Raw genomic sequence first — 23947 nt, 5'->3', positions numbered from 1 at the left:
CTAAAATTTTGTTAAGAGTAAGATTAATAAAAGCTTACAGTTTACTCACAAATAATTTTGGATTATTCTGCAGTCATATATTTGGTAGATATAACCAACTTAAATAATACGGAAATGAAACCCTTATGAAAATCTTTAACATTTCCCCGTGTCTGGAATAAAGCTGGCAGCCTTCCAAACACATTTAACATATATGAAAATTACTGGAAAATTACACAAAGTCAATGTTTCTTCAACACAATTTCTTAAAATGTGATCAGAACTAAATTATGGCTTCACTATGACTCAAAATTCTATCTTGTGAGTAAAATATTAGCAGACATCACATATAGGGAAATGCTTGATAAATACATAACATTAGTTTATCCCATCAGATTTAAAACATATTTCTCTGTAAAGAAGAAAAAGAAAACTAATTTGGCAGTAGACAACAATTGATTACACATGTTAAAAAATGATCAGTGGATGAAAAACGGAAGTATTCATTCCCTAGGATTCAAAACCAGTTTCAATAGCACTGTTTCGGTGAAAGGACATTTTACAAGTTGTAATATTCTTATAACCATTTCCACTGAAAACATCAATTCTGTATTTTACTGCTCTTTATAGATAAGAAAAACTGGCTTATTAACAAAGTTTTACTGGACAATCAAAAAGCAAATATCCATTATGGAATAATTATAGGTCTCTTATGACTTCTATCAATATTACAGATGGCAAACTAAGGAGGAAAAGGGGTGAAGGGCACCACCAATGGAAAGGAATTAAATACCTGGAAAGGCGAAAATTCCAGACAAGAAGTTGATATGTTTTTACAGATGATTACATAGAATTTATAAATTACCACATACCACTCATTTTGGACTAGTTATTAAGGGACTGTATCACTGTCTGTGTCTTAGCATTTAAAATCTATATCCATACAGTTTTGCAAAGCAAAGTTTAAGATTACATAAATTATCATTTTAAGACCTTAAAAACTATAGCTTAGAGCTTATAGTAAATCTTTTGCCATACTGAAAAATCCATTGCAAGCCAACTCTAAATATTCTAAATATTCTGAGCCCTTTTCCTTGTCCTAAAATGAAATTTTTTCTATTAATCTAGTTTGTTTTCCCTTTTCAAAAACCAGTATTTTAAAAACTGGTTATAGAACATATAAAATATATACAATTACTTAGAAGAGTCATAATTTTAAGTTCTTCCCCATTTCAAGCCCTTCCTTTGGGAAACCAAGAAGGATAATAGACTGAGGTAAGGAGGAATGTAGGACTTACTTTAATTTAAAATAGAACATTGGAAAAGGCTTTTATACAAAACTTCAACTGTTTCTAATCCTCAGATTTCAGATTTATCCACCATCCTGTATTTCATTTAATTACAATGAGCACAGCATTTTGTTATGCTGATCCTTTAAAGAGCCAACAAGATAAAAATTCTTCACAACTCACCTGTTGTAAATCAATACTAGCATATTTTTAATATCTCTCTGCTTTTATAGTAATATTTACTTTAGATTACCTGAACACCTCTACTAATAATTATAAATAAAATTAGTTTTCTACTCTGAGTTATGACTATAAATATCAGAGGTAAGGGTATCCTCAAACATGTATAGTGCTAAATGAGGTATCAAGACTATTCATCCTTCTAAATTTCTTCTACAGCAATAAGAGACCACTAAAATAATGCCCACTTGAGTGGTTCAGCTTCAGCACCTGTTATATTCAGTCTTGTTATTGATAAATTCAGCTTTGTTATTGATATTCAGCCTTGTTATTGAGGGAAGAAGCATGCAATTATAAAGTAGTTTTACACAAGGCTAAAGTGCTGGTTGGTCCTCATTCACTCAACCTAACAGCACAAAGTCAGCTGTATATCACCAAATCTTGCTCTTCTAGAATTCAACAAAAGCCATGAATACATGTGTCATTGTATCAAGTATATATGATTTAGCTAACGTGTCAGTGACCTTTGACAAGGATCCAGAAATAAAAGATTAGAGTGCTGAATTTCTTTTTTTTTCAATGTACATCCAGGCCTACTAAGCACCTATTATTAATATTACTTCCTTATGAGAATTCCATTTTCTCTCCCTTCCTTTTTCAGAAATAGTTTTATAAAACATTAAATTCAAGTATCTTTGAAAACCAGTTCTAAGATTTCTTGGATAATTAATGACTAAGAACATAACAAATACTGATTCCACTATTCAAGTAAATGACTTCTTTTTTAAGCAATAAGAATTGGAAATTTTATTTATTACTCAAAGCAATTATGACTGTGGCTAAAAGAATACACAAAACTATTTGGTGGATAGTGGTCACAGAACATTTAACATACTAAAATGTGTATATTCCATTTATTTTCAAAACCGAATAAGCCTACCAGCTGTACTAAAGGGTGATACTGAAGGACAAACAGTGAAAACTACAAACCATGCATAGTTTATGATCACGCTCACTCCCTTCAGTAACTAGAGCACTTTCCATTCTCACCTCAGATTTCTCCAGTTTATTCTGTGCGTCAATTTGTGTAACAATCTCATTCATGTTGGTCTCCAATACCATTCCCCCCATCACCATTTCTGCAAGAATATTGTGAACCTAAAGGAAAATATAATACACATCCATAAAGAAAACTATGTTTCATGATTCCAGTAATTTTTCTTTCAAATACTGCTGTGTCTGTTTTATGAGCTGTAAAATAAAAATAATTTGGAGTGAGAGTTTATAATACACTATGTCACTGCTGTGAAGCCTTAGGTAATTATACAAACCTCTTTAAATCTTAGTTTAATGAGCTATAAAACACGGATGATAATAATAATATCTCCTTCCTAGAGTGTTGAGAAGATTAAGTGAGGTCAACCACCATGGAAGTGCCCCCAAAATAAATAATCTACAAACATTAGCTACCATGATTATAGAATCAAAATTAAAGCTAAAAAAATGACCTATTAGGGCCTTATATACTAGATTCTTCATCAATAATTATTAAGTTGTTTTATGCTCGAGGTACTTAATAAGGCTATCTGGCCTTACTACTAGCTCTAGATTTAAAATGAAGCAAATTTTTTTTTTTTTTTTTATATTGTGCTTATTTGCTCCATCATGTCTGACTCTTTGCAATCTCATGGACTGTAGCCCATCAGGCTCCTCTGTCCATGGAATTTTCCAGGCAAGAATACTGGAGTGGAGTGCCATTTCTTTCTCCAGGGGATCTTCCAGATATCAAACTGCTGTCTCTCCTGTCTCCTGCATTGGCAGGCAGATTCTTTGGCGTTAGTGGTAAAGAACCTGCCTGCCAATGCAGGAGATACAAGTGATGCAGGTTTGATCCCTATATTAGGAAGATTCTTCTGGAGAAGGGCATGGTAACCCTCTCTAGTATCCTTGCCTGGAGAATCCCATGGACAGAGGAGCCTGGCGCACTACAGTCCAAAGGGTTGCAGAGTCGGACAAGACTGAAATGACTTAGCATCCTGTCAGTATAGTGCTGAGTATTCCTGCCTGTCATACGGGAGACTGGGATTTGATTCCCGATGGGGAGGCAACACACCCTTTTTGAGTTCCTGGTGGCTCAGATGGTAGAGTCTGCTTGCAATGCAAAAGACCCGGGTTCGATCCCTGGGTCGGGAAGATCCCCTAGAGAAGGAAATGGCAACCCACTCCAGTACTCTTGCCTGGAAAATCCCACGGATGGAGGAGCCCGGTAGGTTATAGTCCATGGGGTCACAAAGAGTCTGACATGACTGGGCGGCTTCACTTACTTTTCTTTCTAGCATAGCATAGCATAGCGCCACCTGGGAAGTGGCACTTTTGTTATTTTATAGGAAGTGGTGCTTTCTTTATATTATAGGTACTTTAATGATACTTTTGGGCTTCTCTGATAGCTCAGTTGATAAAGAATCCACCTGCAATGCAGCAGACCCTGGTTCAATTCCTGCGTCGGGAAGATCTGCTGGAGAAGGGATAAGCTACCCACTCCAGTATTCTTGGGCTTCCCTTGTAGCTTAGCTGGTAAAGAATACTCCTGCAATGCAAGAGACCTGGGTTTGATCTCTGGGTTGGGAAGATCCCTTGGAGAAGTAACAGGCTACCCACTTTAGTATTCTGCCTAGGAGAATATACAGTCCATGGGGTCACAAAGAGTTGGAAAGACTGAGCACCTTTCACTTTTAATAATACTTTTACCCCAAAGCTCTCTCTACATATCTAATTACTCAGATTTTTCATGATCAAAAACATTACAATGACAAAAATATCATTTTCCATTGGGGAGAAAAACTATAACCCAGATGTTTTATCATAAGGAATTTACTGAATCAAAAATCACCAATTCAAAGCTGAAGTGGGTGTCAAGAGCAGTATACTGTGCTATAATACACATTTTTTAAAATAATGTGGCAGCATTAAGAATGGAGACTGTGAAATTAGATAGGTGTAAATACCGACTATCACTTATTAGCCATTCACCCTTCAGTAGTTACTTGACCTCTCTGTCTGTTACCTGTAAAACAGAGTTAGAACAGTATGCACTGACTTTTCATAGGGATTCAACAAATTCATGAATGGTACTGTAGCACAGTACCTTACAGGGTTTTCTTTTTAAACAAAAACTTTAAAAAAGTTAAATATAGAATTAAGCTATTCAATTTTCATTCTTTTAGGATTTCATGCAAATATATTCATGATTTTTAAAATATCTTATCATTATTTACTAATGTTTCATTTTGGAAAGTTGGACACTTCACACTCCAATTCTGAAAAATTCTACAAATTATTCTTCCTTAACAAACAAAATAAAACAAGAAGCTACAGAAGCTTTAAAAAATAGTACTAAATATCATCACTTCAACTAATATCCTTTCTGTTACTAGATAACATTTATTAAAACTCTGTTTTGATGCTGCTGGACTTACAATATCTGACTTAATTCTCACATTAACCTGTTACACTGAGAGAATAAACCAGCTTACTCAAGATACATAAGCTAATACGTAGCAAATTAATGACTCAAACCTAAATCTGATTGATTCAAGTCCAATACCTTGTTTTCTTCTGTTAACAATAATAAATGAAATAATTTATTCATAATAAGTACTATTTTTTAGTCAATCTATGAAAATCAGTTAAAGGTTAAGAAGGTAACTAGGTGATAAAATTACCTTATAATAGCTAATAAGAACTGTATGTGTAAAAAGTGTTCAGAAAGAAAAGTCACGGCAGGGAGAAATATCAATAACCTCAGATATGCAGATGACACCACCATTATGGCAGAAAGTGAAGAGGAACTAAAGAGCTTCTTAATGAAAATGAAAGAGAAGAATGAAAAAGCTGGCTTAAAATTCAACATTCAAAAAATGAAGATCATGGCATTTGGTCTCATCATTTCATGGAAAATAGACGGGGAAAAAACAGAAACAGTGACAGAATTTTATTTTCTCGGGCTCCAAAATCACTGCAGATAGTGAGTGCAGCCATGAAATTAAAACACGCTTGTTCCTTGGAAGAAAAGCTATGACTTAGACAGCATATTAAAAAGCAGAGATATTACTCTACCAACAAAAGTCCGTCTAGTCAAAGCTATGGTTTTTCCAGTAGTCATGGATGGATGTGAGAGTTGGACTCTAAAGAAAGCTGAGCACCAAAGAATTGATGCTTTTGAACTGTGGTGTTGGGAGAAGCCTCTTGGGGGTCCCTTGGACTGAAAGGAAATCAAACCAGTCAATCTTAAAGAAAATCAGTTCCTGAATATTCATTGGAAGGACTGATGCTGAAACTGAAACTCCAACACTTTGGCCACCTGATGCTAAGAACTGACTCACTGGAAAAGACCCTGATGATGGGAAAGATTGAAGGCAGGAGGAGTCGGGGATGACAGCGGTGGTTGGATGGCATCAATGACTTGATGGACATGAGTTTGAATAAGCTCCGGGAGTTGGTGATGGATAGGGAAGCCTGGCATGCTGCAGTCCATGGGGTTACAAAGAACCAGACAGGACTTAGTGACTGAACTAAACTGAGGGGAAAGAGATTCATTAAAACTTCTCTTTTAGCAGTAGAAATTCCTCTCTTCTTTGTAAAACAAATTCTCATGAGACAGCATGACTTCTAACAGTGATAAACGTGTAGCAATTCCACCAGTCCCGTTTTGCTCAGGCTTTCTTGTGGCTTCATCCCTACACACATTGTTCTACTGCCTTTCAAAACATCTTAGATCACAAGCACTAGATTGGTAGAACTGTAGATTTCAGTAATACTGAAACGTCTGCTAAGTTTAGAGGTATCAAAATACGAGCAGCCTACCAGTGTGAGTTGTAAGCAACAAATTCTAAGAATGTATGCAAATTTGTCCTCAAAGTTAAAAAAATCCTTATGAAAGCAAATTTAGATCCTGAAAAGACAGAAAATACGAGCTAAATTCCTAAACATAATCTCAGTCATTACAAAGATAATAAATGCATAAAGATGGTATTCTCAGTGAGGAGGTACCATAAGTTATGTAGAAATCCAAGGAGATGAACAGTTTGGGAAAGAGAACTATCAACTTGGAGGCTGCTACTGCTGCTAAGTCACTTCAGTCGTGTCCGACTCTGTGTGACCCCATAGACGGCAGCCCACCAGGCTCCCCCGTTCCTGGGATTCTCCAGGCAAGAACACTGGAGTGGGTTGCCATTTCCTTCTCCAAGGCATGAAAGTGAAAAGGGAAAGTGAAGTTGCTCAGTCGTGTCCGACTCTTAGCGACCCCATGGACTGCAGCCCACCAGGCTCCTCTGTCCATGGGATTTTCCAGGCAAGAGTACTGGAGTGGGGTGCCATCACCTTCTCCAAACTGGGAGGCTACTCCAATACTATCCAGGTTGCTGTTGTTAGGTTGCTAAGTCGTGTCCAACTCTGCAACCCCATGGACTGAGCATGCCATGTGTCCAAAGTAAGGTATGGCATATGAGGAGAGGAAATTTAGAAGGTGAACATGTCCAGTGACAGAAAAATTCATGTTCCAAGAATTGGGAAGAATTTTGGCTGACTTAGTAAGAAAAAGAGGATAAGCTCTGCCTTCAGCTTAGCCCTAACTCATATGGATGACATGTTTCAGTATTTTGTTTTATAAATCTTACCAAAACCAGATTTTTAAGGAAATAAAAGGGTAACAATATGCTTATAATACAACTCATCTACTAAACTGCTTTGATGTTCACCTAAAAGTTCAATAAGTTTTCATTCTCTTTTATGAATTTTTTTAAGTGTTTAAAAAGTGGCAAATACCACATTAACGATGTATTTTTGCTTTAAAGAAAAAAATGCCCTATCTACCCAACCACACAGCTTCTTCTGGACATAGACCATAACTTTTAAATTTCATTTTTACTTTTTAAAAAATTCACCATATAAGAAAAACATAAACATATATAAAAACAGTCTCTACCACCCTCTGCTTCTGTTATTAGGTCCCTCTATTCAAAGATAATCACAGTTACTTGTATCTTATATATCCTTCCAGAAAACTGACGCACATACTCGTTATATGTGTGTGCATATCTAATGTACACAAATGAGATTACATTGTACACACTATTCTCATAGTTCTACAAGAGAATAAAAATTGAATTGAAAGTTACAGGCAAGAGAAAACGAGCCTGTCACTTAATAAAGTAATAAAACTTACTGGAGCCAGATACATGTATAAAAACGATCAATGAAACTGTTGGTAAGAGCAAACAAAAATATAAAATTAAAATGGTGAGTCTACCATATTATCACACACCTTATAATGAGAGAAATATACAGATTCTTCAGGAATATAGTTATTAAATGAACAAATGAGTGGGACAGAACAATATCTATAATACAGTCCCATTGAGGTACACTAAAAACATTACATACATTCACACACTTGGATATACCCAGAAAAATTCTGGAAAGGCACATAAATCATTTTTAAAATAAGACTTTATCTTTTAAGAGCTGTTTTAGGTTCAAAACAAAATTAAGAGGAAGGTACAGAGGCTATCCCACACATACAGCCCTGGCCTCTGACAGACACTGCCTACTGAGAGTGGCGAATCTGTTAAAGCCAATGAACCTACACTGAGACAAGATCACCCGAAGTCACAGTCGCTCTCAGAGCTCTCTTCTGCTGTTCTACATTCTATGATAAACAGCCATCACTGTTGTGTCCCGGAGAGTACCCAAAATACCCTCTATGGTCCATGTATTCATCCATTCCCCTCCTTCCCCAGCTCTGACAACCACTAATCTTTTCAGTATTTGCATAGCTTTGCCTTTTCCAGAATGCCATACCGTTGGAATCATACAGTACATAGCCTTCTCTGATTGGTTTCCTATACTTAGCAATATCTATTTTAAGGTTCATCAATGTCTTTTCATAGTTTGATAATTTGTTTTTAGCACTGAATAAAATTCCACTGATTGCATGTAACACAGCTTGTTTTTCCATTTACCACTGAAAGACATCTCGGTTACTTTCAAGTTTTGGCAACTGCAAAAAGAGCTGCTATAATCATCCATGTGCATGCTATTGTATGGACCGAAGTTTTCCACTCTTTTGGGCAAACACCAAGGAGCACAGCTGCTGGATTGTATGATGACAGTAGGTTTACTTTTTTGAAAAGAAACTGCCAAACTGTCCTCCACAGTGACTACCTTTTTGTATTCCCACCAGAAATGAATGAGAATTCCTGTTGCTTCACATCCGTACCAGAATTTGATGTTATCGATGTTCTGGACTTTAGCCATTCAAATAGGTGTACAACGTGTTATAAATATTTTTTAATAGATAGTAGTTACCTAAGCAATGGGACTGGAGGACTGAGGAAGAAAGAAGACTTACTTTCTTCTATAGATTTTATTCATTTGTCTTGAAAACTTTTAACACAAGCATATATTGCTAGAGAAAAAAAAAGCTTCTCTTTGGAAGCTTTTTGGAACTCTTTGGTTCAGAGGAACAATATTAAAGGCAACAGCCACGTATGTATTTAAGTAATTTAAGAGGTAACTCAAAGGTGCTGAATATTTGTGAGTGATAAGAGAAGACAAGCATGCCACCTTTTACATTGTTGAACAATAACTCTTTTTATGAGTCAATGAAGAACATGACATCATGAGAAATGCTGGGCTGGAAGAAGCACAAGCTGGAATCAAGATTGCCAGGAGAAATATCAGTAACCTCAGATATGCAGATGACACCACCCTTATGGCAAAAAGTGAAGAGCCTCTTGATGAAAGTGAAAGAGGAGAGTGAAAAAGTTGGCTTAAAGCTCAACATTCAGAAAACGAAGATTATGGCATCTGGTCCCATCACTTCATGGGAAATAGATGGGGAAACAGTGGGAACAGTGTCAGACTTTATTTTTTTGGGCTCCAAAATCACTGCAGATGGTGATTGTAGCCATGAAATTAAAAGACACTTACTCCTTGGAAGGAAAATTATGACCAACCTAGATAACATATTGAAAAGCAGAGATATTACTTTGCCAACAAAGGTCCGTCTAGTCAAGGCTACGGTTTTTCCAGTGGTCATGTATGGATGTGAGAGTTGGACTGTGAAGAAGGCTGAGCGCTGAAGAATTGATGCTTTTGAACTGTGGTGTTGGAGAAGACTCTTGAGAGTCCCTTGGACTGCAAAGAGATCCAACCAGTCCATTCTGAAGGAGAGCAGTCCTGGGTGTTCATTGGAAGGACTGATGCTGAGGCTGAAACTCCAATACTTTGGCCACCTCATGTGAAGAGTTGACTCATTGGAAAAGACCCTGATGCTGGGAGGGATTGGGGGCAGGAGGAGAAGGGGACGACAGAGGATAAGATGGCTAGATGTCATCACTGACTTGATGCACATGAGTTTGGGTAAACTCCGGGAGTTGGTGATGGACTGGGAGGCCTGGTGTGCTGCGATTCTTGGGGTCACAAAGAGTCAGACACGACTGAGCGACTGAACGGAACTGAACTGAAGAACATGAGACTTCTGCTTAAAACTACTACAACATATACGTTTAAGTGGTCTCTGTATTATTTTATTATTATTTATACAGCATTATAATGTCCACTCGGAGAAGGCAATGGCACCCCACTCCAGTGTTCTTGCCTGGAGAATCCCAGGGATGGCGGAGCCTGGTGGGCTGCCGTCTATGGGGTCGCACAGAGTCGGACATGACTGAAGTGACTTAGCAGCAGCAGCAGCATAATGTCCACTGTTGGCCTCTAATAAGTGCATCTAACAAGTATTAGATGACAATATGACAACACTTTTTCTTCTTCAAAATCATTTATCTCAATTATCTTAAAATTTAAAAAACATGGCATTCTTTTTATATGTAACAGTTTACCCCATCAATAAACCACATTTATTAGATATTTATATATAGTGCTACAGACAGCAGCATCTTGGTTGAGTAAAGCCTATATAATCATTGGAGAGTAAATGAAGATTAAATCAAACAGATTTCACTTTTTAACAGTTACAAGTCAAGTAGAAACAAGCATCTAAAACCAAAGAAATGGAAGGAGGTCAAATTACATAGAGTCCTTTCTATGGACTGTCACTAGTTTTCAAAACATAAAAGCTACTTTGTTGTAATTTATGCTAGAAATGAGGTCCTTGGCACCAAACGTCTTTTAATTTGACTACACTAATATCTTACTACAGGGGTAGTCAAGTAAAACATGGCATATACAATATTTCACTTAAGAATGAAGCTGATACATATATATTGATATGGAAGGATCGGAGAAGGCAATGGCACCCCACTCCAGTACTTTTGCCTGGAAAATCCCATGGACGGAGGAGCCTGGTGGGCTACAGTCCATGGGGTCGCTAGAGTCGGACACGACTGAGCGACTTCACTTTCCATTTTCACTTTCATGCATTGGAGAAGGAAATGGCAACCCACTCCAGTGTTCTTGCCTGGAGAATCCCAGGGACGGGGGAGCCTGGTGGGCTGCCGTCTCTGGGGTCGCACAGAGTCAGACACGACTGAAGTGACTTAGCAGCAGCAGCAAAGAGAGATGAAGACAAAAGCAAGGCATAGAACATTATGTGAAATAAAAACATAATCATTCACTGAACCAAGAGAACTATGCATATCCTTGAAAATAAATACAAAGTATTTATTTTATAAATACACTATTAAGAGGAATGACTTCTGGGAGCACCGTGCGGTAGGGGTGAGTTGGTGCACGGAGGGGATGAGGGAAGAAGAGCTTTCATGTTTAATCATATAGCCTTCAGTGTTATCTGACTTGTTTCTAAAGGAAGGTAAGCATTATTATTTTAATTTTAAAATAATGAAACATATGAGTAACACTGCAGTGTTAATGGCTGTCTGAGTGCCTGTGAGAAAAAGACAGAGGCACACAGGTATCACACGTCCTCCTAAAACAAGTGTGAGCTCCTTGAGGACTGGGGTAAGGAAATAGTTTTCACATAACCCTGCAAAGTGTGAAGGACTCAATAAATATTCTGTCAAATGTGTTTTGCAAAGAACATCTTCTTCTCCTCTTGCAAAAGGAGCAGGAGTTTTGAAAAGGGGTGAAGAGGAGGCAAAGCAGAGTTACAACTCTACTCTAAAAACTATAGTACTGTTTAGGTTTTTTAAGTGAGACAGAATAGCCAATTAAGATGAAATGACATATTTAAGATATGCTAGAACATTTCCACCTATGTACTTACGTGGGTCATATGCTTACTAATTTGATAATAAAATGCTAATATACATATTTGCTAAGACAAATTTAAACAATGTACCTAAAGTCATCTTTAATACCTGTATTTATAATTCTAAGTGGTCTAAATAAATCTCACTTCACATTTTGGTATTTCTTCAAATGTAAGTATAGCTCAGTTCAGTCACTCAGTTGTGTCTGACTCTTTGTGACCCCATGGACTGGAGCATGCTAGGCTTCCCTGTCTATTACCAACTCCGGGAGCCGACTCAGACTCATGTCCATCGCGTCAGTGATGCCATCCAACCATCTCATCCTCTGTTGTCCCCTTCTCCTCCTGCCTTCAATCTTTCCCAGTATCAGGGTCTTTTCCAATGGGTCCATTCTTCGCGTCAGGTGGCCAAAGTGTTGGAGTTTCTGCTTCAGCATCAGTCCTTCCAATGAACACTCAGGACTGATTTCCTTTAGGATTGACTGATTTGATCTCCTTGCAGTCCATGGGGCTCTCAACAGTCTTCTCCAACACCATAGTTCAAAGCATCAATTCTTCAGTGCTCAGCTTCCTTTAGAGTTCAACTCTCACATCCATACATGAATGCTGGAAAAACCATAGCTAGACTAGATGGACTTTTGTTGGCAAAGTAATGTCTCTGCTTTTTAATATGCTGTCTAGGTTGGTCATAACTTTTCTTCTTTTTAAGCACCTTTTTATTTCATGCCTGCATTCACCATCTGCAGTGATTTTGGAGCCCAGAAAAATAAAGTCTGACACTGTTTCCACTGTTTCTCCATCTATTTGCCATGAATTGATGGGGCCGGATGCCATAATTTTAGTTTTCTAAATGTTGAGTTTTAAGCCAACATTTTCACTCTCCTCTTTCACTTTCATCAAGAGGCTCTTTAGCTCTTCTTCATTTTCTGCCATAAGGGTGGTGTCATCTGCACGTCTGAGGTTATTGATACTTCTCAAGGCAATCTTGATTCTAGCTTGTGCTTCATCCAGCCCAGCATTTCACATGATGTACTCTGCATTAAAGTTAAATAAGCAGGGTGACAATATTCAGTGTTGACATACTCCTTTCCCAATTTGGAATCAGTCTGTTGTTCCATGTCCTGTTCTAACTGTTGCTTCTTGACCTGCATACAGATATCAGGAGACAGGTCAGGTGGTCTGGTATTCCTATCTCTTTAAGAATTTTCCACAGTTTGTTGTGATCCACACAGTCAAATGCTTTGGTGTAGTTAATAAAGCAAAAGCAGATGTTTTTCTGGAACTCTTGTTTTTTTTGATGATCCAGTGGATGTTGGCAATTTGATCTCTGGTTCCTCTGCCTTTTCTAAAACCAGCTTGAACATCTGGAAGTTCATGGTTCATGTACTGTTGAACCTGGCTTGGAGAATTTTGAGCATTACTTTGCTAGTGTGTGAGATGAGTGCAACTGCGCAGTAGTTTGAACATTTTTGGCATTGCCTTTCTTTGGGATTGGAACGAAAACTGACCTTTCCCAGTCCTGTGGCCACTGTTGAGTTTTCCAGATTTGCTGGCATATTGAGTGCAGCACTTTTACGGCATCATCTTTTAGGATTTGAAATAGCTCAACTGAAATCCCATCACCTCCACTAACTTTACATTTGAATACTAAAAACATCATTACTTTATGAACCACTGAAAAGGAAAAATGCTGCTAATTAAATTATGACAAGCTATAGAATTGTAAATGTATATTGATCTAAATTAAAAGACACTTGCTCCTTGGAAGAAAAGTTATGATCAACCTAGACAGCATATTAAAAAGCAGAGACATTACTTTACTGACAAAGGTCCATCTAGTCAAAGCCATGGTTTTTCCAGTAGTCATGTGTGGATGTGAGAGTTGGACTTAAAAGAAAGCTGAGTGCTGAAGAATTGATGCTTTTGAACTGTGGTGCTGGAGAAGACTCCTGAGAAGAATCCATCTCTTGGACAGCAAGGAGATCAAACCAGTCAATCCTAAAGGAAATCAGTCCTGAATATTCATTGGAAGGACTGATGCTGAAACTGAAGCTCCAATACTTTGGACACCTGATGGGAAGAACTGACTCATTAGAAAAGACTCTGATGCTGGAAAAGACTGAAGGCAGGAGGAGAAGGGGATGACAGAAGATGAGATGGTTGGATGGCATCATGGACTCAATGGACATGAATTCGAGCAAGCTCTGGGAGTTGGTGATGGAAGGGGAAGCCTGGCATGCTGCAGTCCATGGGGTTGCAAAGAGTCAGATACAACTAAGTGACTGAACTGAACTGATCTCAAAAATGTGAAAGAAAATCAGCATTTTAGAATCAATGAAATATGATATTTTCTTATCATGCTTTAGCTCCACAGGTATTTATAAATAAAAGAAAAGCTATAATGAAAAACTTTAAGTAAGAAAATGGATGTCTTTGGGTTTTACTGGAGTCACACCAACATTAAAAAAAGAGCTTACCTTCAGAAATAGATCTTCTCAAAATGTACTTATCAGAACTTTATTAAATCTAAAAATATGTTAAATTTTTGTATAATTAATTCTCCAACAGGTTAGCTGACATTACAAAGTATTATACAAATCAAAACTTTCACTTGGTAATGTCATTAAGCTGAAGAAAGTACTTGCTTGTTTGCCTAAGGAAGTACCTGGTTCTACAGGCATGTGGTCAACATTGAGATTGATGCAACTGAGCAGGTTCTGCTGCTCAAGAGCACAGTCTCCACATAGACTTCTCTCTTCTTTAACATTATATCGTGAAAGAAAAGTCTACAGTATGATAACTTTGAAAATGATTTTGAAAGGAATTAAGAGTATATTTTGCTAGTCCATCAAAATTTTGATACAATTTTCAAGGCAAAATGGACAGGGAAAGCATACAACATACTTTAATATATTATAACATACTACTAATTAATACATTTTTAAAATTGCTGAATATGCCTCAGTCTTTCTCTCTTCTATATTGGATATTTCTTGTTCCATTTTCCTTGACCTGTAAACTATCTTTCCATTTTCAATCTTTTTGTCTCTCAAAATATATTAATTAGAACTTCATTAAATCTAAAAATACATTAAATTTTTGTGTAATTACTCTTCAGGAGGATAGCTGACATATCAAAGTGCTATATAAATCAAAACTTTCACCTGATAATGTCATGAACCTGAAGAAAGTCTTCGCTGAGGAAGTAATTGGTTCTGTAAGTATGCAGTTAATACTAACCACATATAACTTTTAACCATGAACATATAACATTAACCACAGATAACATTTTCAGTCTTTCTTGACTTTTTATGCTACAATATGGGCAATGGGTTCTACCTTTCTATTTACTCAGACGTGTCTGTTTAAATTTATCCGTTGAAAATTTTAATTTTGATATTTTTTTCCTTTTTCAGAAATTCCATTAACTCCTCTAGTAGTTACACATGCTTTCTCATGGAGCATATTTACTGATTGTTCAGCCTATTTTTCATTTCTCTTGTTGAGATGGCTTTTTTTTTTTTAAAGAAAACAAGCAATGAACATCAGTGTAAGATTTTGTGAAATTTGAGCAAAATCTGTTAAATATAATATTGCATCACATGTTAATTTTCTATTTTTTTTTATAACATAGTATTTCTATTTTTTTTTTTTCTCTGCTTACTCACTGGTACTTAGGCGTGGTTGCTGAAATCTCTTAAAGGTTCATTTCTTCTGTTGGTGGAAGGAAAAGAAGACTCTCATCGTATGTCCTGTGGTTTAAGGACTGGCTATGAAACTCCTTAAGTGAGAATGGGCTAGAGGAAACCACCTTAGCTCTTAATTCTTCATTCTTCTGGCCCGAAGGGTAGGAAAGATACTGAGGCCTCCAATCAGATCTCCCTTACTCTGATCTTTTTCTTTGCGGGGTGGGGCGGGTAAGAAGCAGGGAGAAATAGAGCATATTACAGCTGTCAATGTCAAAGTCATACATGTTCCAAACCAAGCTCTTTATAAATCTTCAGCTCTACCATCTTTGCCCTGGGATTTGATAGTGTGTTGCGGTAGCAGCAACAACCTGGGGCTGCTCAATTAGAGCCAGGCTGTGCAGGAAATGGGCAGGTAACACAACTGAGCAAATAAGCAGACCTTCCTAGTAAACCCACAATGGCCATGTAAGTAAGAAATAAACCAAGTTACTCATATTTTAGATCTTATGACTGCAATATAACTAAACTGTAATAAAGAGTCTGACTCTATTTTTGATGTCTGCCTGCTGACAGCTTGCAAGCCCCACTGTTCTCCCTTCTCCTCTCCTGCCCACATCTGGGAGAACTGATAAGAAAGTCCATGTGCTCCTTCCTTTACACTGCCAGGAAATTCAAACTGTGCAAGACCTGAGCTACATGTGGAAACCCTCATTCTAGTCCCAACCCGCTAACCACATAAAACCTCAAGATAGTCACTGTTCTTGTTCTCCCCCTAAACGCTTATTATGTGACTGATAAACCTTCTCATATCAGATCTTCTTGGTGTACATGTGGTATCTTCAGTCTCTACATCCAAATAAATTTGGGTTGGGGGTACTGTTCCATTCTTCAGGGTGACTACAAATATTAGTTTATGTGACTGATAAAGAAACTGTTACTTAAAGGCTGGTAACGAGAAGCTCAACAACAATCACAATAAAGGAAAAGACAATGGCTTAGGGGTTGGTTGGTAGATCACGTGGAGATTATCGTATGAAAGTTAGTGATCCAAGTTTGTAGTGGTAAAACATTGGCAAAAAAGCAGATAAATTTACCCATGAAAACTCATTTCTCTCTAACATAAAAACTGATACTGTTACCATGGATCCCAGAGAGACAGCATGTAGCACAAGATAAACATACTGCATAAATTAGAAATAATCTGGTATTTGTTACTGCAACATAAACTAATCCATCTTGACTGATAACAGAATGGGTATTCTTTACAACTTCCTTCTTTCCTTTACCCAAATGTGGTCTAACAGCACTCACAGGGTTGTGCAGAATTTGCCCCTAAGAAGAAATGAGCTAAGATATTTAGGAGATCCCTGACTGCTAGAAGGTCCAGGGCTGCTTGGCAGCTGAAAACAAGCCTACTTTCACAGAAGTGATTAAAAAAAAGACTAGCATTGTTTTAGATAGAGAGTATTGGGACAGAAAAAGACCCTGATGCTGGGAAAGACTGTAAACAAAAGGAGAAGGGGGCAGCAGAGGATGAGATGGTTGGATGGCATCACTGACTCAATAGATATGAGTTTGGGCAAATTTCAGGAGACAGTGGAGGACAGAGGAGCCTGGAGTGCTGTAGTTCATGGGGCTGCAAAGAGTTGGACACGACTTAGCAGCTGAACATCAACAACTAATAGGGACAAGAAATGTCTACTTGACTGGTCTGTAACTTCTGTTAAACTGAAACTTTTTCTCATTGCATTGAAGAAAAATTAAAACAAGATTTGAGGCCAGAAAGAAGAGGCACAGCTAATTTTGGCAGGTTCCAAAACAGTGATACATGGTTGTGTGATATGAACAGGCTACTTACTATATATATGATCCTATAAAGACATATTTGCTTGTGTACTTAATTGTACCAAAAAATCTAGAAATACACATACTCTAAAATGCTAACACTCTTGAGAGTCCCTTGGACTGCAAGGAGATCCAACCAGTCCATTCTGAAGGAGATCAGCCCTGGGATTTCTTTGGAAGGAATGATGCTAAAGCTGAAACTCCAGTACTTCGGCCGCCTCATGCGAAGAGTTGACTCATTGGAAAAGACTCTGATGCTGGGAGGGATTGGGGGTAGGAGGAGAAGGGGACGACAGAGGATGAGATGGTTGAATGGCATCACTGACTTGATGGACATGAGTCTGGGTGAACTCCAAGAGCTGGTGATGGAAGGGAGGCCTGGTGTGCTGCGATTCACGGGGTCACGAAGAGTCGGACACGACTGAGTGACTGAACTGAACTGAACTGAGTGTCAATTAAACAAGGAGGTGATTAGACCGGGGTGGTTCTAATACATTAACAGTCTGCATGAGCAAAGTGAAACCTAAGCCTGAAATGCCTCAAGGTTAAGAAATCAAAACCTAAGACCAACCAACATACACAGCCAACCTGGCTTTCCCAAATAATGTAACTGCTTAAGCAACAGCCAGGGTTTCCCTGATAGCTCAGTTGGTAAAGAACCTGCCTGCAACGAGGGAGACCTGGGTTCGATCCCTGGGTTGGAAAGACCCACTGGAGGAGGCAAAGGCTACCCACTCCAGTATTCTGGCCTGGAGAATTCCATGGACTATGTAATCCATGGGGTCGCAAAGAGCAACTTTCACGACTGAGCAACTTTCATGCAATAGCCATTCACTTTCACTTTCAAGCAACTTTCATTTTTTTCACTTTCATCAGATAATTCCCTTGCTTTGCTTCTGCTTCTTCTCTATAAATGCCTTTCATTTAGCTTGCATCAGTGGAGTGCTCATAACCAATTCTGGTTAGGTGCTGACCAATTTGAATCCATTTTTATGCAAATAAACTTAAAATGTTTAATGTACCTCAACTTATCTTTTAATACTAGACAATCTCTGAAATTGAGATGGCTTCTATTTATTTTCTTATTTGCTTTTTCTGATTTTTCTAAAATGAATGTATATTAATGTAAAATAGAAGTTATAAAAACACCGTGTGTCATGTATGGAAGGTATATATATGTAAGAGTTTAATTTTTCTATTAAGGAAAATTTTTCTATTACAAATGCAACAACTTTATTCCTACTGCAACATTTTACAATAGAATCCTCCATTTTCTCAAAAAATTGCTACATGTAACATATAATGATTTGAGCAGTCATTTGATCTAATGATCTCTGAGCAATCATTTTAAAAATAGAATTTTAAACATTTTAGCCATGTACCAAAACATACTTTAGAATATTGTGAACCCTAAGGCCTAAAAATAACAGGAGTCTTTGTAAGTGCAAATAGCATAAGATAGATAATAGAAAAAAGCAATAGAAAACTAAAAAGAATTCTCTTAAAAATATCCAGGTTAAGTTCTTTATGCAAAATGAGTCAATATATGAAAGTAAATGACTTAGATGAGAAATGTGACCTAAAGGACTGGCTAATGGTAAATGTATTCTTCTGATGTTCACAAATAATAAAATGCATTTTTTTGTTATGTCTTCATTGTGGTAGTGTACATAACTAAATGCATTTGCCAAAACTCAGTAAAATGTATGCTTAAAGCTGCTGAATTTTAATGTATGTGAATTACATTTCAATGAAGCTTCTAAAAATCACAATTTTTTGTTAAAGTTTTCATATTTCCCAACAATTTTATTCAATGATTTAGCCATTCAAAACAATGTTATATTTTATCAACTTAACAGAGAAAAAAATCCATGTATAGTAGAAGTGGAATCTCTCATAAATTCCCTAACCCCAACAGCCAGTAACACTAAAGAATTCAGTCATTCTCCCTCGCTCTCACCTCCTTTCAATAGACCATCAAGTCCTATCAATTTACCTTCTTTCATCTCAGCTCTACTGCCTTAGTTCATTTCTTTCTGGACTACTGCAGTACACTTCTAATTGATTTCCTTGTCTTTACTCTCCCACCTACCAATCCACCACCCTTAAAGCAGAAAATTATTTTGTTTTGTCCCTCCCAAAATGAACAAACAAAGCAACAAGGCCAAAAAACACTTGTTTTAAGAAATTAAATTGGTTCAGAATGAAGTCCCAAATCCATGCGAGTAAAGGTACTTTAAAATTAGATTTCCTGATCAATATCAAATCTTCCCCTCATAAAAAGCATGTATTTTATATTTCTGCCTGTAGAGTCATCCCCTCCTTTTCTGTCTGTGAAATATCTATGAACCCTTTAACCTTTTTTTCTAAAACAAAACAAAAAAAATCCAGTTTAAATGTAATTTCCTTCATTCTCATCTCATCCTCTAGATATGAATTCCTCTAGGTCAGGGTCTGAAGCTTCTTCACTAAACACAGTGCCTGGCTCGTAGTAAACACAACTAATGAACTGAATAAAGGATTAAAAATAGCATTATTCACTGAATTTATTTTTACTTTGACAAATACAAATTAACATTTTTCTAAGATAAAAATTTTAGAAAATTTGATAATACAGAAGCTGTACCTTGTCTACATGGAAAATTAAATCCAGTTCACAGACGTTTTCAAAACACTTGTCTAGTGTTTCCACAAATACCTAAAGAAAAGAAAAAAGGTTAAAAGCTTTTGAGAACTATACAAGTTCATTCAAATCTATTACCTACAAGGCAGACAATTTGTAACTGAGAACTAAAATGTCTAACTCCACTATCACATTTCTCTTTTTTAAAATGAAAACTGTATTAAGTACAAAAGGAATAATTATAGACTACTCTTCTAAACTAATTTTCAATATGGTAATAACCAAAATAAACTTCACTGAAAATTATTAAGAACCAGAAATTGTTAGCACCATTACTTACAAAACTACTGACAAATACTCAAATCAGGCTCCCTTTCTTCACATGAGGAAAAAAGAAAACCTGTCATAAGTGTCTGTCAAGCTGGACAGGCACGGTCCAAGTCTCAGCCACATCTAACAGAGCCAGCAGTTTTTAATTAGCGAAGCAGGATAAAAGATTATTAAAATTCAAACTCATGGACAGAGCACAGGCTTTTAGAATCAGACTGACCTGGACTCAAACTCTGGCTAGAATTCCTGTATGACCTTGTATGGGAAAAGGGTAACTCAGTAAGCCTGGCTTGGTCAACCCTACCCATTCCCCAAAATGGACTGCTTACAGACTAGTCTCTGACTAGTTCCTGGGACCCCAGCTCTGAGCCCTTGGAAGGTTCTGTTTGATAAGAGTGTTTCTGCATGCCTGAGAACCTGGGCCACACTGTACCAGCATGACCAGACAGTTTATGCTGACAACGTGATTTACGATGAACACATTTTTTTCTCTCAGGTTCTGAAGCTTAAGTAGTTCAGTCACAGAGGTATCACACGCCTATGTGACTGACCCCTAATAAGCACCTAACACTGCCCAAAACACATCTACTAGCCAAAGTCACTACTATTTACCTGTTTGTTTAACATATATGATGATTACAAGTTAAAACAAAAATAGAAAATTCTAATTCTGCTAATAAACATTGATATAAAAGTAGGGAAATTATGTGGTTGCCAAAACTTTGGAATTTGCTTATAACTTAGAAAAAATGTTGTCAATATTTAAACCAGAGTAATACCAACTATTGATTATATTCTTTGCAGCCAAAGATGGAGAGACTCTATACAGTCAGCAAAACCAAGACCGGGAGCTGACTGTGGCTCAGATCATGAACCTTTATTGCCAAATTCAGACTTAAATTGAAGAAAGTAGGGAAAACCGCTAGACCATCCAGGTATGATCTAAATCAAATCCCTTATGACCATACAGTGGAAGTGAAAAATAAATTTAAGGGACTAGATCTGATAGAGTGCCTGATGAACTATGGACGGAGGTTCGTGACATTGTACAGGAGACAGGGATCAAGACCATCCCCATGGAAAAGAAATGCAAAAAAGCAAAATGGCTGTTTGGGGATGCCTTACAAATAGCTGTGAAAAGAACAGAAGCAAAAAGCAAAGGAGAAAAGGAAAGATATAAGCATTTGAATGCAGAGTTGCAAAGAATAGCAAGAAGAGATAAGAAAGCCTTCCTCAGCGATCAATGCAAAGAAATAGAAGAAAACAACAGAATGGGAAAGACTAGAGATCTCTTCAACAAAATTACAGATGTATGGCACAACCAATACAATATTGTAAAGTAAAAAAAATAAAAGAAAATCAGAGATACCAAGGGAACATTTCATGCAAAGATGGGCTTGATAAAGGACAGAAATGGTATGGACCTAACAGAGGCAGAAGATATTAAGAAGAGGTGGCAACAATACACAGAAGAACTGTACAAAAAAGATCTTCACAACCCAGATAATCACGATGGTGTAATCACTCACCTAGAGCCAGACATCCTGGAATGTGAAGTCAAGTAAGCCTTAGAAAGCATCACTACGAACAAAGCTAGTGGAGGTGATGGAATTCCAGTTGAGCTATTGCAAATCCTGAAAGATGATGCCGTGAAAGTGCTGCACTCAATATGCCAGCAAATCTGGAAAACTCAGCAGTGGCCACAGGACTGGAAAAGGTCAATTTTCATTCCAATCCCAAAGAAAGGCAATGCCAAAGAATGCTCAAACTACCACACAATTGCACTCATCTCACACGCTAGTAAAGTAATGCTCAAAATTCTCCCAGCCAGGCTTCAGCAATACGTGAACCGTGAACTTCCAGATGTTCAAGCTGGTTTTACAAAAGGCAGAGGAACCAGAGATCAAATTACCAACAACCACTGGATCATTGAAAAAGCAAGAGAGTTCCAGAAAAAATCTATTTCTGCTTTACTGACTGTGCCAAAGCCTTGACTGTGTGGATCACAATAATCTGTGGAAAATTCTTCAAGAGATGGGAATACCAGACCATATGACCTGCCTCTTGAGAAACCTATATGCAGGTCAGGAAGCAACAGTTAGAACTGGACATGGAACAACAGACTGGGTCCAAATAGGAAAAAGAGTATGTCAAGGCTGTATATTATCACCCTGCTTATTTAGCTTATATGCAGAGTACATCATGAGAAACTGTGGGCTGGAAGAAGCACAAGCTGGAATCAAGATTGCTGGGAGAAATATCAATAACCTCAGATATGCAGATGACACCACCCTTGTGGCAGAAAGTGAAGAGGAACTAAAAAGCCTCTTGATGAAAGTGAAAGAGGAGAGTGAAAAAGTTGGCTTAAAGCTCAACATTCAGAAAACTAAGATCATGGCATCTGGTCACATCACTGCATGGGAAATAGATGGGGAGACAGCGGGAACAGTGTCAGATTTGACTTTTCTGGGCTCCAAAATCACTGCAGATGGTGACTGCAGCCATGAAATTAAAAGATGCTTACTCCTTGGAAGGAGGGTTATGACCAACCTAGATAGCATATTCAAAAGCAGAGACATTACTTGCCAACAAGTCTGTCTAGTCAAGGCTATGGTTTTTCTGTGGTCACGTATGGATGTGAGAGTTGGACTGTGAAGAAGGCTGAGTGCCGAAGAATTGATGCTTTTAACTGTGGTGTTGGAGAAGACTCTTGAGAGTCCCTTGGACTGCAAGGAGATCCAACCAGTCCATTCTAAAGGAGATCAGTCCTGGGTGGTGTTCTTTCAAAGGAATGATGCTAAAGCTGAAACTCCAGTACTTTGGCCACCTCATGCGAAGAGTTGACTCATTGGAAAAGACCCTGATGCTGGGAGAGATTGGGGGCAGGAGGAGAAGGGGATGCCAGAGGATGAGATGGCTAGATGGCATCACTGACTCGATGCACATGAGTTTGAGTGAACTCCGGGAGTTGGTGACGGACAGGGAGGCCTGGCGTACTGCAATTCATGCGGTCGCAAAGAGTCAGACACGACTGAGCGACTGAACTGAACTGACTGAATACCACCTATGAAAAATGTAAATACTTTTTTTTAAAGTGTCTTGCAGCAAAATATCATTATAACTATATGCTCCTAACTTAGGAAAAGAATTTTTAAGATTAAAGCTAAGTTTAGTTGAAAACTTAAAAACCTGTTTCAAAAAACTCTTCCTTAACTTTAAAGTTAGCAAGAATTACTTATAATTAGAATCGAAAGCCCCAAGGCAGACACATACTGCGAATCTGTTACATGGACAAGGTCAATAGAAAACTAATAATCTACAAACTGAAATTAAGAAATTAAAAAAAAAAAAAAAAACAAGTTAATGGGCTTTGGGAACAGTAAAAAAATAATACAGTTGTTGCTGCATTGTATTTCACAAAGAGAAAGATAAAAAGTAAAAAACCAGAAGTGGCATGGTAAATGGCACCCTCTTGTGTTTCATTTTTAATGATAAAAGTTTAAAGTCAATTTCAAGGTAACTGTTATCTTCTAAGTAGCTACTCATTAATCTCTGGCCTTAGAAATTCAAAAGCTGGTGGGAGAAAAATTACTTTTAATTTACTAAGAATAATTTTTTAGGTTTTCCCACATTTTAATACTTGTATAGCTTTCTAAAAATAAATATAAACATAAGATATTCAGAAAAATGCCACATTCACATATAAACTGAGTCTCCCTTACCAGTGCCCTTCTAACAACAAAACTTCCTTGGGTCTCCTCTCTCTTTAATTACAAACTTATAT

At 37.4% G+C, this 23947-nt stretch overlaps 1 protein-coding gene across 4 annotated transcripts in view; it reads right to left on the bottom strand.

Annotated features, from left to right (window-relative positions):
- Positions 1-23947, bottom strand: part of AP3S1 (adaptor related protein complex 3 subunit sigma 1) — a 75763-nt gene that overhangs the window by 7423 nt on the left and 44393 nt on the right. For 3 of the 4 annotated variants that reach the window (XM_019968033.2, XM_019968032.2, XM_070796834.1), the window contains exons 4-5: positions 19837-19908; positions 2499-2606 (exon numbers count right to left, since the gene is read on the bottom strand). In XM_019968033.2, coding sequence (XP_019823592.2) covers positions 2499-2606; positions 19837-19908 — 180 coding nt within the window. The remainder of the gene's footprint in view (positions 1-2498; positions 2607-19836; positions 19909-23947) is intronic. The other variant, XM_019968034.2, reaches the window with a different exon arrangement.

This window comes from Bos indicus, chromosome 10 (assembly GCF_029378745.1).
Source record: "Bos indicus isolate NIAB-ARS_2022 breed Sahiwal x Tharparkar chromosome 10, NIAB-ARS_B.indTharparkar_mat_pri_1.0, whole genome shotgun sequence".
NCBI classification, from domain to species: Eukaryota; Metazoa; Chordata; class Mammalia; order Artiodactyla; family Bovidae; genus Bos; species Bos indicus.
The sequence above is the reverse complement of the archived record's forward strand: the minus strand, read 5'-3'. Positions and strand labels throughout refer to the sequence as shown.